This window comes from Garra rufa, chromosome 17 (assembly GCF_049309525.1).
Source record: "Garra rufa chromosome 17, GarRuf1.0, whole genome shotgun sequence".
Lineage (NCBI taxonomy): Eukaryota > Metazoa > Chordata > Actinopteri > Cypriniformes > Cyprinidae > Garra > Garra rufa.
In genome coordinates, this window is record NC_133377.1 from 44,614,046 (window position 1) to 44,632,411 (window position 18,366).

The following is an 18,366-nucleotide window of genomic DNA, read 5'->3' on the forward strand; positions in this document are numbered from 1 at the left end:
CGCTTGCTGTCTGACTGAAATTCACAAACATCCCGCCTGATTAAAGGGGTATTAAACAGATTTACACATACAGTATTTGTATTTTTTTAAATTGAAGTATTTTTATTGCTTTTCTCTCTGTATTCCACCACTTGTTCTTGTTCGCTGTAATGTTGTATTAAAGTTCTTGCAAAAAAGTGAATAATATATATATATATTTTTTTTTTTTTTTTTTTTTTTAAATAATAAATATTATAGTCTTATTTAGTTGTTGAAAAAATAATTATAACTGGACATTAAAATATTATTAGTTATTTAATTATTATATATTTAATATTACTTTTTATTAAATATTTTGTATTATTAAGGTCTTAAAAAATATAAAATAATTTTAACAATACATTAAAATATTATTCATGTAATTATATATATTCAATACATATAATATAGAATATTTTCTATTGTATTAAGTATTATATTGTTTACTATTATTTATTAAATATTGTATTATTTAGAACTTACAAAAATAAAAATAATTTTCACAGGCTATCAAAATATTAATAATTTAATTTTCATTTAAAAATGTAATTTAAAAATATATTATTGTAATAAAATCATTATATAAAAAATGTAAATAATTTTAACAAAACATTAAATTTGTATTATTATTTAATTATTATATAATTTAATATTATTTATTAAATATTTTGTATTATTTAGGTCTTAAAAATAAAAATAATTTTAACAAGACATTAAAATATGATTATTTAATTATATATCATTATATAAAAATCATTATATAAAAATGTAAATAATTATAACAAAACATTAAATTATTATTATTGTTTAATTATATAATAAAAATAATATATATATATATATATATATATATATATATATATATATATTTAATTATTATATAATTTAATATTATTTATTAAATATTTTGTATTATTTATATTAATATATATATATATATATATATGTGTGTGTGTGTGTGTGTGTGTGTTTTAATATTTAAGTATTATATTATTTAATATTATTATAGTTATTTATAAAATATAATTGTATTATTTAGGTCTTGCAGAAACATTCAATTAGTATTAATTATTTACTTATTATTTAATTGTGTGTGTGTATACACACACACACACACACACACACACACACATATATATATATATATATATATATATATATATATATATATATATATATATATATATATATACAATATGTTATTTACTATTATTATTTACTAAATATTATTGTATTATTTAGGTCTTGCAAAAAATATAAATATTTTTAACAAGACGTTCACAACCCTGATAAACCATAATTAGATTATTAAAATAATGTTGGAATATAATGAAGATAAAATAATGAAGGATTTAACAACAGCTATTTTTTTTCAACCTGCCCCAGGACTTTAGATCAAAATTAGCCGTTTTGACTAAATCTGGCACATTTTACGAAATATCAATGCGTATTGTACCTGATTAAATAAATAAATACTGAAAGAAATAACAAATGTAAAAAAAAAATATATTCGAAAATGTGATGCGGTATAAAACAGAAGCTGGTCTGAGAGAAGAGCACATCATTTATTACATCTACCGATTATTAATTTAAATTAAATGTCGATATTTTCCATTTCAGAAAGTTTCAAAGGGGCTGCACCTGCCGGCAGCGTCGTGACGTCACGCGGGTTCGGTTGGGCTGCGCGCGCGGCCCGGGATTTTTACCGCAATGCATCAGTCCCAGTCCGAGCGTCACCGGGATCTACACAACGCACAGGACGCGCGAGCGAGCCGCTCAGAATGGCGTTAAAACCCGACGGATCTCCGGTTCCCGACCACACGCGTCCGTCTGATGCTTGAGGATTTACTCACGGAGGCGAGTGACAGACGCTCTGCATGTAAACATATGAACGAACGTGAACGCGCTTTATTTACATATTAATCCCCGTCACAGACGCACAGATGAGCTGATGATCTCAGGTCTGGACATTTCTGATGATTGATTGTCTGATTTTAAAGTGTCAGTAGAGCAGTAAGGCTGTGAGTGCTGCAGCAGAGCCAAAGAATCAGGGCCCTTTGCTGAATCAGGAGCCACTGGCCTCGTTTTGCACACTAGACATCTTTCTAAGCAAAAAACCCCCCCCAAAAACCTCAGGTGCAGCTGGTCTAGCCGTCTGGGGCGGTCACATGAGCGGGACGGGGTGCTTCTGAACCTTTCCTGAGCGGGACATGAAGATCCAGCACTGTGGACACTAGACAGACAGAGAGAAGTGTGTTTGTCTGCTGCCATTAAGAAGATGAAGATGATGATGAAGATGAAGATGGCGGATGCGAATATGAGACATCTTCTGCTCCTGTGTGTGTTCTGCGCACTCTCCGGTGAGTATCATCATCTGAATAGGGGCTTGCAAACCAGGGTCCCGGGACCCTCAGGGGCCCGCAAGGGAGTGAAAAGTTTAGAGAAAAACTGTATCTTAAAAAAATAAGGCAAAGCTAAAGAAATAAATTAGATTAAAATGGGGAAAAAAAGAGTTGGATATGGTTTTAAGTTATTAAAAAATATTTAAGTAATAAATAGGATTCAAATGGATAAGTTGAATAATGTAAGTAGACAAAAAAAAGTTTAAATAGAAGATAATTTGGTTTTATTACATTTTAAAGATGGATTTAAATAAATAAACAAGAAATTAATATGTTTGACTGGAATATGTAATGAGTGGAAAATAATGCAATGCTGTAATAGAAATTAAAACATGTTTAAATACAAAAAAGTATTGGAATAATTATAAATTGATTTAAATGAAGAATAACTTAATACATCTGATGACAATAAATGAACCAATTTAATTAAATGACTTATTTGAGTACATATTTGATTAAATATTTAAACAAACATTTTGTTAAATAAACAAAACATGATTAAGTTTGATAAAAAAATTTTTTATGGATTTAAATAAATAATCAAGAAGTGACTGCATTTAATTTAAAATGAATAACAGTGGATGTTAAAAAACATCTAATTAAAATAAATTGATAAAAATAAGCAATATTAAAGAACGTGTTGAAAGAAATCATTATAAATTGATATAAATGAATAACATTTGATTAAAATAAATAACTGAATTTGTTTGATTTAGGTAAAATGAAATTATTATTAAAATAAATGAATTTGATTACAATGAAGATTTGGTTATAATAAATAAATACAATTAGATGTAAATAACTAAACATAAATATTGATTCAAATAAACTAAGTAATCAAAATCGTCATTAAAATAAGATCATGCTCCATGAAGATATTTAGTAAATTTCCTACAGTAAATATATCAAAACCTAATTTTTTATTAGTAATATGCATATGCTTTAAAGGCGATTTGATTTAACCCAAAAAAGTAAGTATTTATGCTGCCTTAAAATTTTAAGTTTAGTCAACACGAAATGTTAAGTTGTACTACATGATAACATGGATGTTTTGTTGAGTTGATTAAACGTAAAATTAATAACTTAAAAAACCAAAACATTTGACCGAAGCATGATTTAAATGAATACATTCGATTAAAATAAAATAATAAAATTTGATGTACTATAATGAGTAGAAAAATAATGCAATGATGTAATGGAAATTAAATAAAACATTTTGAAAGAAATCATTATAGATTGATTTAAATGAATAATATTTAATTCAAATAAAGAGACTTTCGATTTTTTTTTATGCCAAAAATCATTAGGATATTAGGTAAAGATCACGTTCCATGAAGATATTTAGTTATTTTTCCTACCATAAATATATCAAAACTTAATTTTTGATTAGTAATATGCATTGCTAAGAACTTAATTTGGACAACTTTAACCTTGTGCGACCTTATGGACATTTTTTCTCCATTTCAGTTTTGTTTTTTGTTATAAGTGTGGCTGTGTTATTGCCTTAAACTACATACATCTTGGTTCAGGTGTGTATTTTTATTGAAATTTTAATATTTCACCCTCATTTCCTTAAAAAAAAATCAATTTTCCTATTGCCAAAATGCAACCTGGGCTGTTTTTTTACTGTAAACAAGACAAACTTGTATCTAAAAGCATAATTACGACAAATGAGCCGTTTTTGAGATTGAGCGTGATTTAGTTTTGTGGTCAATGGCCGGTGAATGGGAATACTAGGGGCATATCTTTGAGCGCATCAAAATCGATATTTTTACAACACTAAGAAGGCTCGACACACCATTTGACGAAATATTAAGCTTATATGAGGCTCTTTTGACAACTAGAAGGTTAATATTGTTTTTCACTTGCGACAAAACAACGAATTAGCCGTGCATTTATATGGAAATATGCTTTAGGAGCTATCCATCTTTACTCTTCTCGCATTCTGAGATGGACTCTTCTTGACTGGCGAGACGACCGCGAGCGGAAACTCAAACAGTGAAAGTGAGTTGTTCAAAACCTTTCTTTTTAGTGAACTCTGTGCACACAAACAATGTTCTCAATGCTGGAGTTCATGTGTAGAGACCCAGGCGATACTTCCAGCAAAGTTTCATGGTGTGTCGAGTCTTCTTAGTGTCGTAAAAATATCGATTTTGGTGCGCTCAAAGTTATGCCCCTAGTTCTCCCATTCACCGGCCATTGACCACAAAACGAAATCACCGTCAATCTCAAAAACGGCTCGTTTGTCGTAATTATGCTTTTAGATATAAGTTCGTCTCGTTTACAGTAAAAAAAAAAACAGCCCAGGTTGCATTTTGGCAACAGTTATCCTTTAAGGACAAAAATGTCCACATTGAAACCCATTAAAACTGCAATTTTGTAACCCAGGGCCATTTGACTATAAAATGATGCAATGTTTGCTAATAGGCGTTGATTCTATCGGGAAAACTTCAAATTTAAAATTTATACCATTTTTTTTTTTCTAGATTGTGCCATTTTTTTCAAATTTGGCATATAAAAGATATACCCATTTTTTGTGTTTTCTGCTTATGAATATTATAGTCTATTATAGAGTCAATTGGACAAGTAATGCAGCTATAGTTGTGTGGGTATGTTGGTAAGGATGTCAGAGTGTGGTTTGCATGTGTTTACTAATTCATTTTATGGGTGTAATTAGTTTGAAAGAAATGATATTGTACTGGCAATCAAAAATCCCACTCCATGTCTATGAGTCTCACCCTTGGCAGGGTCATAGGGTCTTGAGAAAACTAGGAATGAGGTCAAAGAAGGTTAATGAGCTTTGAGGATTTTTCTTTTTCACCCAAACACACATTTTAATCCTTGATTGCACTTTTTCATTTGTTATTGTTTTTGTACAGAGATACAAGGTGAGCTTGGATTTGATGTAGAAGTTCAGAAGCCCCTAAACGCATTGTTTTTGTTTTGACCTCAAGAAAATGCTGATTGTAGTCCGGTAGATTTTATACAAAGTTTGAGTGTTCGCACAGCCAGACAGGTGTTCGCAAAGCAAAACCTAGACATATTTGGTGCTTGAGGGCTTGGTCATTTCATTGCTTGTAAGATGAAGAGATGTTACTCAGCAGAGGAAGATCTGGAGCTAGTGTTGCCCACTGACGAAGAGCATTATGGAAAGATACCAGCTTTAAAAGCATTACAATTCTGAAAATGAATGAATGTTTGGTAATTATGAATAGAAGAGATGCTGATAAAAAAACAACAGTTGGTAGAAGTGGAAAAAAATATTTATATATAACATTTCTGTGACAGTTTTTTGACATGGACATTTTTGTCCATTATGGACAATTATATTATATTTATTATATATATTTTTTTTTTAAATCTGACACTACATAAAAAATCTAAATGCCTCAAAATTAGTGTTGTTGTTCTTCACTGACACACCCAAGAAGCTAATAAGCAAAGAAAAAAAATTCTGCTTGGCATTAAGTATATGGAAATTAACTACTATTTTTCATTTTTTCATAAAAAAACACATGTAGCATTATGTAAACAAACCAGCATTTAAAGGGTTAAAATTCTGAAAATTAATGTTTACTGGTTGCAGATGCTGGTTAAAATCAACATCAGTGAAAGTGGAAAAATATATTAATAAATCATATTTTTATGTCAGTTTTTGGACATGGACATTTTTGTCCATTTTGCACCTATGTGTAATTATAATTTTTTTGAGTGCACAAGGGTTAAAGGAGATTTTCTCAAATAGTTGTATCTCAGCCAAATATTGTCCTATCTAATGTAAAAAAAAAAAAAAAAAAGAAAAAAAAGTGGATATTTGAGTAGAGTAAGCATAAAATTAATAACTTAAAAAAACCAAAACATTTGACTGAAGCATGATTTAAATGAATACATTTGATTAAAATAAAACTATTTGATTTACTATAATGAGTGGAAAAATAATGCAATGATGTAATAGAAATTAAATAAAACATTTTGAAAGAAATCATAATAGATTGATTTAAATGAATAATATTTAATTAAAATAAAGAGATTGATTTCTTTCATGCCAAAAATCATTAGGATATTAGGTAAAGATCACGTTCCGTGAAGATATTTAGTTATTTTTTCTACCATAAATGTATCAGAACTTAATTTTTGATTAGTGATATGCATTGCTAAGAACTTCATTTGGACAACTTTAAAGGAGATTTTCTCAAATAGTGGTATCTCAGCCAAATATTGTCCTATCCAATGAAAAAAAAAAAAAAAAAAAAAGTGGATATTTGAGTTGAGTAAGCGTAAAATTTTAAGAAGCACGAACACTTACTTTTCTTTCTTGATGTTTAGTGTGATGATCAGAGCTGTGTGTCTGCAGTGTCTCTGTGTAACGGTGCGTGTGCGGAGGTGGATTCGGACACCGAGGCCGTGGCGGGACGCAGTTTCAAGCTGGGATGCATTTCCTGTAAGATGCGAGGAGAGATGGAGGCCACGGCTACCATCGACTGGCTGTTCAGGGCGCGAGGAGAGGCCGACTTCGTACACGTGAGTTCTGAGGGTCGATACAGCTCCATAAAAGCAGCATAAATGAATCATAAGAGCAGATCGTGTGACTCCAGGACTATATTCCTTCCAAGTCTTCTGAGGTTTATGTGAGGAACAGACAGGAATAGAGTCATGAAGCTAAATTTGGCTCTGCTCTTAAAACACTGCAGCTCTTATGAGACTTTAATGGTGACTTTCAGTTAAACTTCATTCAAATAAATAAATAAACATTTGGTAAATTAACTCTGTTCACACTTTATATGAATTAAATGTATTTGTTTTACTTGCCATTTATCAAATGCTTTAGCCATTTATTATTTTTAGCTTTTTTTTTTTTTAAATAAATACTTATTTGTGTTTATTCAGACATTCAGGTATTATTTATTGTTTTGTTTTTAACAGTTAATTTGATGAAATGATTGAATTTGATTTGTTCTAATTAACACGTTATTTTAATTAAATGTATTTACAATTGTTTATTGATTTAGTCATTTATTTATTATGTGAATAAATGCTGTTTTGTATTTATTTAGTTGTTTGGGTATTATTTATTTACATCAAATTGTATTTATTTTTAACAATTAATCTGATTAAATTATTACTTTTGATTTATTGTAATTAAAAATGATTTTAATTAAATGTATTTGTTTTATTTATTTTACTCAGTCTTTCGTTTATTAATTTAGTCATTTATTTATTATTTTTAGCTATTTATTATGTGAATAAATGCTGTTTTGTATTTATTTAGTCATTCGGGTATATTTATTTACATCAAATTTGATTTATTTTTAACAATTTGATTAAATTATTACTTTTGATTCGTTGTAATTAAAAATTGATTTCAATTAAATGTATTTGTTTTATTTATTTTACTCAAATGCATTTCGTTTATTAATTTAGTCATTTATTTATTATTTTTAGCCTTTTTTGTATTTATTTAATTGTTTGGGTATTATTTTAAATGCCCAAATAAAATATTAGTAAAATAAATACATTTAATTAAAATAAAATCTTTGATGTAAGTAAATAATTTTATGCATTTCACATAAATAAACGGCTAAAAATAATAAATAAATAAATCGATGAACGAAAGCACTTGATTAAAGTGAGGCATTCACAAAAAATGCTAAAAATAATAAATAAATGACTAAATCAATAAACAAAAGCATTTGATTTAAATAAATAAAACATACATTTTATTCAAATAAAGTTTGAATTAGATTAAATCAAATTTGATGTAAATAAATGTGTGAATGATTAAAACAAATGCAAGAAAGCAAGTAAATATTTTTTTTTTATATATATAAGATAAAGTAAAATATTAATTAAAAATATAAAAAATATTAGAATAACCAACTAAATAAATAAACAAAAGCATTTGACTAAAATAAATAAATAAAGCATTATAAACTAAATATACACACGTGGACAAAATTGTTGGTACCCTTCGGTCATTGAAAGAAAAACTCACAATGGTCACAGAAATAACTTTAATCTGACAAAAGTAATAATAAATAAAAATTCTATGAATGTTAACCAATAAAAAGTCATTGCTTTTCAACCGTGCTTTTTAAAAAAAATTAAACTCATGAAACAGGCCTAGACAAAAATGATGGTACCCCTAGAAAAGACTGAAAATAATGTTAATTCAAGGTGTGTCCACTAATTAGCATCACAGGTGTCTACAATCTTGTAATCAGTCAGTGGGCCTACATATACTGCCCTCCAAAAGCAAAGCGCAGTAACTACGCATTTGGTCAAAATTGAATTAATGCTTAAAATGGACTTTGTGACAACTTTGAGACAGTCTCCGGGTACAATTTCGTCCTGTTTCAGAGAAACACGTGTCAAAATGTTTGACTAGCTGGTGTAAAACTTTTAAAGGCATTTTTCTCAGTTTCAGTGTTGGTGTAGTTACTGCTTTTTGCCTTTGGAGGGCAGTATAGGGCTCCAGGCAGTCACTGTGTTGTTTGGTGAGTTTTTCCTTCATTGACCGAAGGGTACCAACAATTTGTTTAGTTAAAGTGAAATATTAAAACAAAGCAAATTAGATGTAAATAAAAACAAATGTAAATAATTAACTTATATAATTTGATTAAAATGAAAAAATTCACAATGTCCTTTTTAAAGCCTGACAGGCGTCTTGAAGTGGTCCATGTTTAGGGAAGGAGGGATGTTTGGTGATTTGCCGAACTGAATGTCTGACGCTTTGTCGTCTGGTGGTCAGATTTACAGCTACGACGGCGAGGCGTCCAACGTGATCGACGAGCGCTTCCAGGATCGCGTGGAGTGGCACGGCAGCAAGAAAACCTTCGACATTCAGGACGCGTCTGTGGACATCCTCAACGTCACCTTCAACGACTCCGGCGTCTACCGCTGCATCTTCAACAGAGTCCTCCTCTACAAACACCTCGAGTTCCCCACCATCGCCAGCAAAGAGGTCCACCTCACCGTCGTGGCCAAAGGTACGAATGAAGTCCTTCTGTGTCAGCTCTCAGCGCTCTACACTGCAAACATTTCACTTCCAGATCTGACGCTGAAAACAAATATTTAGGAGCACAGTCAGAATTTCAGAAGCACCCTCTAATCAATAATCAAAAGAATTAGCCGTCCCATTACGAGCTGATATTTGACTCCTACAGTGATTTACAGAGGAGTTTTGTTTGTACTTTTCTAATGGCATTTTTCTAACTTTATTCAGTTGGCTTGAGAAAGCCGATCTGCTATTTAAGCTTTTTATTCTTCCTCTTAGACTACATTTCTAAACACTACTCCTCCTAGCCTAGTTTTGAATGGGGAAAAATGCAACGCTAATTATGGCCGTGAAGCCCTGCCTTCTTAGTGAAAGAGCCAATCGTTGATTAGTAAAGTCAGCGCGTCACTGCGGCTGTGTTAGGCCCCGATCACACCGAACGTGCCTTTTAGTTCTAAAAACGCGAGGCGCACAGCACTGCCTTGTTTGGTGACTTTTAATGAAAGAGCAGTGTGCTGCGTTTTTTTTATGTTGCTAAGCAACGACCAAAACAGCTGTCCTGTCAGTCAATTCAAAGGATTATTGCGCGAGCACCCTAAAATCTTAGTTTTTTGCTGTTAAGTAAACTGTCATATTAGCAGAGACCCTAAATAATACAGCTCCGGGTTACCCACGATAGACACCAAAGGTTTCTCCTCTATTTCTTGCAGTCTCCGGACTTTTTAAGCAACGGTAAACTTTCACCATCACAACAGAAGGCCCGCCTCTCCATTCATTCGATTGGACAATGGAAAAGAACGCGAATGACGTTGGGCGTTTTTCCGCTCAGAGTTGATTTTTTTTCAACTTCAGGCGCTCAGAGCGCTCCTGCAAAAACGCGAGGCGCGGGGGGCGCATAAGCAGCGCGTAGAACGCTCACTGCCAACAGAAAACCATTCAAAAGAGGCGCCTCCAACTGCAAAAACGCGTTCGGTGTGATCTGGGCCTTAGGAGTCCCGGTTGCTATAGAAACAATCGGCGCTCTAATGCTGCGTTCCAGGCAGGTTTTTGAGCTCGTAAATCACGACTTCAAATCACGACTTTGCAGCGTTCCAGGCAGAGGTTGCGTTAGACTTTTTCGTTGTCTGTCATTTTGACGGACAGGGTGGTAAAAATTCCCGTCATAATCTATTATTACCCGTCATTTGAATTTTCATATTATAATAATGCATTTAATTGCTTTTATTTTTGTTCAAATTTTAATTTTTAATAATGAACCTACAATGCAAGCATACTGTATAGGTTTTAGGGCTGGGTAAAAAATATCGATTCTCCGATTTTAATCGATCTTCAGTTTAACCCAACCATATCGATTCGGGAAATCCCCAAATCGATTCTTAATGCACGTGCTTCACGTAAGAGTAGGGCTGGGCGATAAAACGATAACGATATATATCGCGATAGACAAGAGATCGATATCAATAAAAAATGTGTTCGATAAAACGTTCGATATTTTGTATTCTTCGTCGGCCCGCCCAGCCCCCCTTTAACGTTCAGTTCATAGCGCCAGATCACAATAGAAGTTAAGGTTATCTTTCCTACAGAACGGGTCCATGTTGTTGTATTAAACAAACTAAATAGCCTTATGTTATTAATCTTATTCACACGACGGCATTTGATTTCTGTCTCTACATGATGGCGCGTTTACAATGTCTCCTCACAGACGGGATCGCGGACTCCATTCATAAAAACGGACTTTACTATAGGGCGGAATGCCGCGGAATTCGTCGATTTTTGGACCAATAAATCAAAAGTTGGTCTGTTAATTAATTCAGGTCGCGATATGGACTAGTGTCTGTGAAAACTGAAATGCAAAAAGACCGTTTCAATAAGAATCCTGCATGTTCCGTTTGCCTATGAATGGAGGAGACGCGTTTTATTTTCACTACACGCATAACTTACTGCACACGTGACGCTCCCGCTAATTTTTGGCCTTTGCATCTCACATGAACAGACAAACTCCAATAAATACATCTCCAAAGCTGCTGTGAGTGTCACTTTTTGTCAATTTTACCGTTTCATTAGTGAAGCTAGCATCATTCATACTGTATTACACACTGAAACTTCACGGCAACCTGTCAAAATAAAAGTGCGGTTTAACATGTAACAGAACAATATTAGTCTTGTATTACTTTGTACAGTATAATGTAGGTGTTTATATGTTCACATTTAAATAATTTACATAAAACAATATATATGATAAAAAATAAAATAAAGAGTCACCACTTAATTGTTGAAAAAATACTATTATTATTAAACCTTTTTTTAACTGAATATAATTTTTCTTCTATGTATTAATTTTAACAGTAAAGCTCCGTTTATTTTTATTTTAAAAAATAAATCAGTGATTTTGCTTTCATTTGATTATCAGAAAAATTAAAACAAAAATTTCTGAAAAAAAAAAAAAAAGATTGTAAGGCCCTATTGTTCAAAATGTTGAAAGTTTTGGACTTATTTTTTCACTTAAATAAATACTTTTGTTATTACACAAAGTATAGGCTAAAGTACCGGGAAAGAAGTAATGTTGGCTACTGGCAACCAGCAATCTGTGCAGAAAAAAATATTATCAGCCAAGTACTTTGCAACAACCTCTGACCTGTGGTCAAGCCGTACTTCTGGCCCATACATTAGCTTGACCATTCACTTCATCGACAATGAATGGGGTTTGAATTGAGAATTAAGAGATAATTAAGTGTATATTGTGACTTTAGACTTATGTTTACATTTTAATTATATGAGTTTTCCATGGTCGTTGACATTTCTGTCTTAATAACTGAGGGGATTATGATCAGAGGCAGGTTAAGTTTAAAATAAAAATGCTTGAGTGTAATATATTTTTCTCCTGGTCCTTATTTTAAATGGGTCATAAAAATATCAATAATTATCGATATCGACCGATATGAAACACTGATATCGTGATATAGTTTTCAGCCATATCGCCCAGCCCTACGTAAGAGGATATGAATATTCACCTCTCGTCCTGAAGGTGTCACTAGTGTTCCTGCTGAGAGAGTTTTCTCAACCGCTGGTGATCTAATCACAGCGCAAAGGAGCTGCCTTAGATCAGATCAGAACATCTTGATCAGCTGCTTTTTTTTTGCAGAAAAATCTGGTGATCAAAAATGATTAGCTGTAGTTAAGAACTGTTAGTTTTATGGACAGTTAGAATGTTTTGTAAACGCAGACAAGGGCTTTATAATGGGCCTGTTTTGAACGTTTTGAATTTAGAAAAATGTTTTATTTCTTAAACACGTTTGAAGATCTTAATAGATTTCACTGTTGCACATTTACAGTCTTTTTATTTTTTTTACAGTAATGTGCATTTTGCAGTTTGTTTGCATGGTGTACAATGGATGCACATATTTATGACTTCCTGTTACAGTGTTCATTTAAAATAAAAGTTGTTTTTAAACTGTGTGCACCCTATTATTAATGTAGATGTGTATTTCAGTAATAAACTTAAGTGCAGAGTTTCAGTTACAAGAATTTATATCAAAATATGGATCCCATGTCTGCAAAACTAACATTTTAAATGAAATATCGATAGCTAATCGATATCGAATCGAATCGAATCGAAACCATAAAAATAAGAATCGAATCGAATCGCCGAATTGGTCACAATACCCAGCCCTAACAGGTTTTCATTTCATTTATTTATGAAGAGAACAGATGAACAATACCACACTCAGGAGTGACAAAACAACAAAACATGCAGGACTGGGTAAAAAAATTGATTTCTCGATTTGAATAGATTCTCATTTTTATAGACTAATATTTCTTAAATCCCAGTCGATCTTTCGGTATATGCTGTTTGTGAAGAGTAGGCTGCATAGTGTGCCTCATTTGTTACTTTCAATATGAAAACGCCTCAGATTTCAAATTCTGTCCATTTCGTTAGAAAATTCAAGTAATAAATACCGTTTTGGCGCTCTTTAATGTGGCGTGATAGATCGCTGTAGCCTTAACTGGGTACTGGTGTAATCAAACGCATAGCAAAGGATTCGTAAGAGTTTATTTTTTTTGTTCTGGATAACGTGCTCTGAGCGAACACTGGAGCGCATTTGCCACCAACTGGACAGGGGTGGGAACTACAGTTACAAAATAAGCGTTTTTTTAACGCTATTGGAACACAAGGAACCATATTTATGAGGCAGTTCTTGTTGGATTTCTTTGGAGATTTAAAAAAATGAAATTTAATCGTAAGCTTGGTGAACAGTTTTGGAGAATTCAACGTTTCCCCATTCAAAGAGATAGGAGCTGCACTTGCCTGCATGAGAGACGTTTCAAAGATGGCCGCCGAGTCACATGACTTGCCTTAAAGAGGCTCTTCAGACTGATCTGACTTATAGTTTTCATCAAATTGAAGATTGAAAATCATCAAACTCCCATAGACTTACATTGAGGGAATGTTCAAATGATCAACACTATTCAAACTCACACTGACAAAACTCCCACAATCCCTTCAGACTCAATCAAGCGGACGTTTTTCCTGAACGCGGAAGTCACGCCTGACTGAAGAATGCTTTGCATTTCCGGTCTCCGGTGTTCCTAGTTAAAGTATATGTTCCGAGCTGTTAATCTATTGTTAAACCTATTCAAATGTTTTTAAAAAAAGCAGATGGCTCTATACTGCCCTCCAAAGGCAAAGCACAGTAACTACACATTTGGTCAAAATTGAGTTAAGGCTTAAACGGATAGTTCACCCAAAAATGAAAATGTGATGTTTATCTGCTCACCCCCAGGGCATCCAAGATGTAGGTGACTTTGTTTCTTCAGTAGAACACAAACGAAGACTTTTAACGAAAACCCTTTGCAGTCTGTCAGTCATATAATGGACAAATCCAAATTCAATTCAATTCACAATCCAACAATTCAAATTATTTAATTGAATAAAAGTTACACTTAAAGTGTTTGGTCACATTTGACTGCTAAAGAGTTTGAGAACATATTAATGATGTCTCTTCATCACTCCCCAGAATAAAATGCGATTGTAAAGCGTATTCAGAGTAGTTAACACTACACAGTCAATGCACATTAGGTGTTAATAATTACTCGAAATTGCTGCAAATATGTGACCCTGGAGCACAAAACCAGTCTTAAGTCGCTGGGGTATGTTTGTAGCAATAGCCAAAAATACATTGTATGGGTCAAAATTTTTGATTTTTCTTTTATGTCAAAAATCATTAGGAAATTTAGTAAAGATCGTGTACCATGAAGATTTTTTTGTAAAATTCCTACTGTAAACCTATCCAAATGTAATTTTTGATTAATAATATGCATTGTTAAGAACTTAATTTGGACAACTTTAAAGGTGATTTTCTCAGTATTTTGATTTTTTTTGTACCCTCAGATTCCAGATTTTCAAACAGATGTATCTCAGCCAAATATTGTCCTATCCTAACAAACCATATTTCAATAGAAAGCTTATTTATTGAGCTTTCATATGATGAATACATCCCAGTTTTGTAAAATTTAACCTTATGACTGGTTTTGTGGTCCAGGGTCACATATAGTCAAACTACTGTCTATCCTACTGAAACCCATTCACAGTGGCGAGTTGTTTGAAACTATTGAGAGCTCCATGAACCCCGCGGAGAGATCAAAGCGTGTCGCAACTCTGTTTCTAAACGGCTCTGGTTTATGTGTGGTGCACAGGGATTCTGGGAGTTTTAATTTGAATTTTGACAGCTGGAGTTTGAATAGTGTTGATCATTTGAACATTCCCTCAATGTAAGTCTATGGGGTTTTGATGATCTTCAATCTTCAATTTGATAAACTCAGATCAGTCTGAACAGACAGAGCACACTCAGTGAGATCAGTCTGAAGAGCTGGCCAGAGATTGGTGGTTCTAGCTGGAAAGCTCTAGGACGAGGAGCGTTCAGAAATTTAGTTTAAGAAGAAGAAAAATAGCTGATAAGTGAATCAGTTTCTCAAACCACCCTAATACAGTTAGAAAAATGCCATCGCAAAGGTACAAACAAAAGTCTTTAAATCTCTTTAACTAGTCAAATTTTTGATCAGATTTTTAGATTATTGATTAGAAGGTGCTCCTAAAAAGAAATGTCAGCGTAGAGTCCTTACTCAAGAATGTCCTGAAGCAGGAAATGAGGCGTGTGTTCAGTGTGACGGACAGTAGAGCGAGTGTGTTTGTGTGTTTCAGCCACGCGTGGGACGGCGTCTATCGTGTCGGAGGTCATGATGTACGTGTCCATCATCGGTCTGCAGCTCTGGCTGTTGGTGGAGATGATCTACTGCTACAGGAAGATCGCAGCCGCCGGAGAGGAAGCGCTCAGAGCAAGCGCGTCAGTAACACACAGCAAACACACCTCCATCAACACCACACACATTACAGCTGACACAAACTCATCTGTCACACTGCAGGACTCTTGGTTACTCGTTCATTAAGAAGTTTAGTGTATAGATCAGTGCTTTTTCTCATTTCACTTAGTTTGTCTTTGTATAGTACAATAACTAAAACTGAAATTCACAAAATAAATATAAACGATCATAGTATTTCAATGTTACGAGAGACACATTTTCACTAAATATTGACCAAAAATATTGGGTACTTATTATCATTTTAGTTGTTAAATGCAATTTTACAGGAACAAAAATACTGTTTACTTATTATTTTAACTATTTATAATCATCAAATTCAATTTTATAGGACCAAACATGTTGTTTATTCATTATTTTGACTATTTATTATTATTAAATTCAATTTTACAGTACTGAAAATGTTGTTTAGTCATTATTCTGACTATTTTTAATTATTAAATTCAATTTTACAGGACTGAAAACAGTTTAGTCATAATTTTGACTATTTATAATTATTAAATTACATTTTACAGGACCAAAAATATTGTTTACTCATTATTTTGACTATTTATTATTATTAAATTCAATTTTACAGGACCAAAAATATTGTTTACTCATCATTTTGACTATTTATTATTATTAAATTCAATTTTACAGGACCAAAAATATTGTTTACTCATTATTTAATGACTATTTTTAATTATTAATTTCAATTTTACAGGACTGAAAACAGTTTAGTCATAATTTTGACTATTTATAATTATTAAATTAAATTTTACAGGACCAAAAATATTGTTTATTCGTTATTTTGACTATTTATTATTATTAAATAACATTTTACAGGACTGAAAATACAGTTTACTCATTATTTTTTGACAATTTTTAATTATTAATTTCAATTTTACAGGACTGAAAACAGTTTAGTCACTATTTTGACTATTTATAATCACCAAATTCAATTTTAAAGGACCAAACATATTGTTTACTCATTATTTTGACTATTTATAATTATCAAATTAAATTTGTTTGTTCATTGTTTTGACTGTTTGTAATTATTAAATTCATTTTTACAGGACCAAAAATATTACTCATTATTTTGACCAAAAAATATTAACTAAAACTGAAGGAAAAATAAACAAAACTATATACACACACACACACACACACACACACACACACACACACACACACACACACACACACACACAACAAAAACTACTAAAAACCCTTAACTAAAATGCAAATGACAATATAACAATAAAAACCGCTTCAAAATGTTATTAAAAACACAATAATATCTCAATAACACTAAAACCATCTGTAAAGTTTTAATATCTTTTAGTTGCATCCATCAGATTATTTGCAAGTGTTTTTTTCAGGAAATGGCTATAAACGGTGTTTGTTTTGTGTGTTTCAGCGCGGAGTATCTAGCGATCGCGTCCGAGAGCAAAGACAACTGCGCCGGCGTTCAGGTAGCAGAATAGCACAGGTGAGTTAACCAGCGGTCCTAACTAGCCCTGGTTTAACTAGTCCAGGCCTCGTCTCTCTTTTTCCAACCTCTTTCTTGTTTCCCGTCTGCAGGCTTTTCCAGGACGCTCTTTCCAAACCTCTTCCTCCTGAACTGCCGTCACTGTCTCCTCCACTTCCTCCTCCTGTTTTTCTAAGCTTTTCTTAGCTCTGGACCTGATCTCCTCCGCATGACCTTTACGCTATGCATGGATAAACCCCCCTGGCGGTGGAGCGCGGTACTCCGGCCGCTCCCATAGAAACGCAATACGCTGATTTTGCACTAGAGATCAGTCTTTGTCACATCCGGAGGCCATATCTATATCTATATCCTACACATACTGTAAGAGCATCCGCCATGCACCGCCGCGGCTGCATGAGCTAGACGTGAATGTGAATGCAGATATGCCATTTGTATACGTTTGGAAACTCTTAGTGGTGTAATCCAAGTGCAATACGAGAATCAAACTCTAGCTCTTGAATGTAGCAAGCTCTCGTCGAACGTTTGAGATGCATTGTGGGTAAGCGCATTAGGACACCCGATCGCTCGCCCCAGATAGGCCCTTTCTGATATAATGTGATGATCATCATCATCTGTGGGAAATGCAGAAATGGATGCTGGGAAACGCAGGGCTGGTGGGCGGGAGTGCAGAGAACGAGAGAGAGAGAGATGTGCAATTAAATGAGTTGAAATGATTCCTGTGGACTGTTTGATTTGTGAGCGGATGCTGCTTTGTGTTTGATCATGTCAGTTAATTTAACATATACGACATTTGTTACATTTACTCTTTCACACACAATGGATATTCACACGGCTTTGTGCAAATTTGTAACATTTTGTAACATTTAAAAATAGGCATGAATTTAAAATGATCATCATGGGATTTAGACTAAACGAAATGGTTTTAAAATAATGATGACGGATGGTTAAGAAAAATGAACGGTGTATAAAAATCAGATAAAAATATAAAAAAAATTATAAGATAATCAGTACAGATGACTAAGAAATAAATTAACGATATGTAAAACACAATTCACATAAAATGAACAGTATATTAAAATAGTCATAAAATAATAACAGACAATTGA

The 18,366-nt window shown here is 32.7% G+C and overlaps 1 protein-coding gene across 1 annotated transcript; it reads left to right on the top strand.

Moving 5' to 3' along the window:
- Window positions 1-1,641: 1,641 nt before the first annotated feature.
- LOC141290075 (sodium channel regulatory subunit beta-1-like) lies at window positions 1,642-17,973 on the top strand. The gene is made up of 6 exons (XM_073822273.1): window positions 1,642-2,378; window positions 6,775-6,941; window positions 9,169-9,406; window positions 15,614-15,755; window positions 17,189-17,260; window positions 17,353-17,973. Exons 1-5 carry the CDS (start codon window positions 2,297-2,299, stop codon window positions 17,253-17,255), a joined length of 696 nt encoding a protein of 231 aa, XP_073678374.1. The 5' UTR covers window positions 1,642-2,296; the 3' UTR covers window positions 17,256-17,260; window positions 17,353-17,973.
- The last annotated feature ends 393 nt before the right edge of the window (window positions 17,974-18,366 follow it).

Coding starts and splice junctions, on each gene's coding strand:
- LOC141290075 (XM_073822273.1), top strand. CDS start 2,297: ATGAAGATGATGATGAAGATGAAGATGGCGGATGCGAATATGAGACAT. Junction 2,379..6,774: donor TGTGTTCTGCGCACTCTCCG/GTGAGTATCATC, acceptor GTGTGTCTGCAG/TGTCTCTGTGTAACGGTGCG. Junction 6,942..9,168: donor GAGAGGCCGACTTCGTACAC/GTGAGTTCTGAG, acceptor TCTGGTGGTCAG/ATTTACAGCTACGACGGCGA.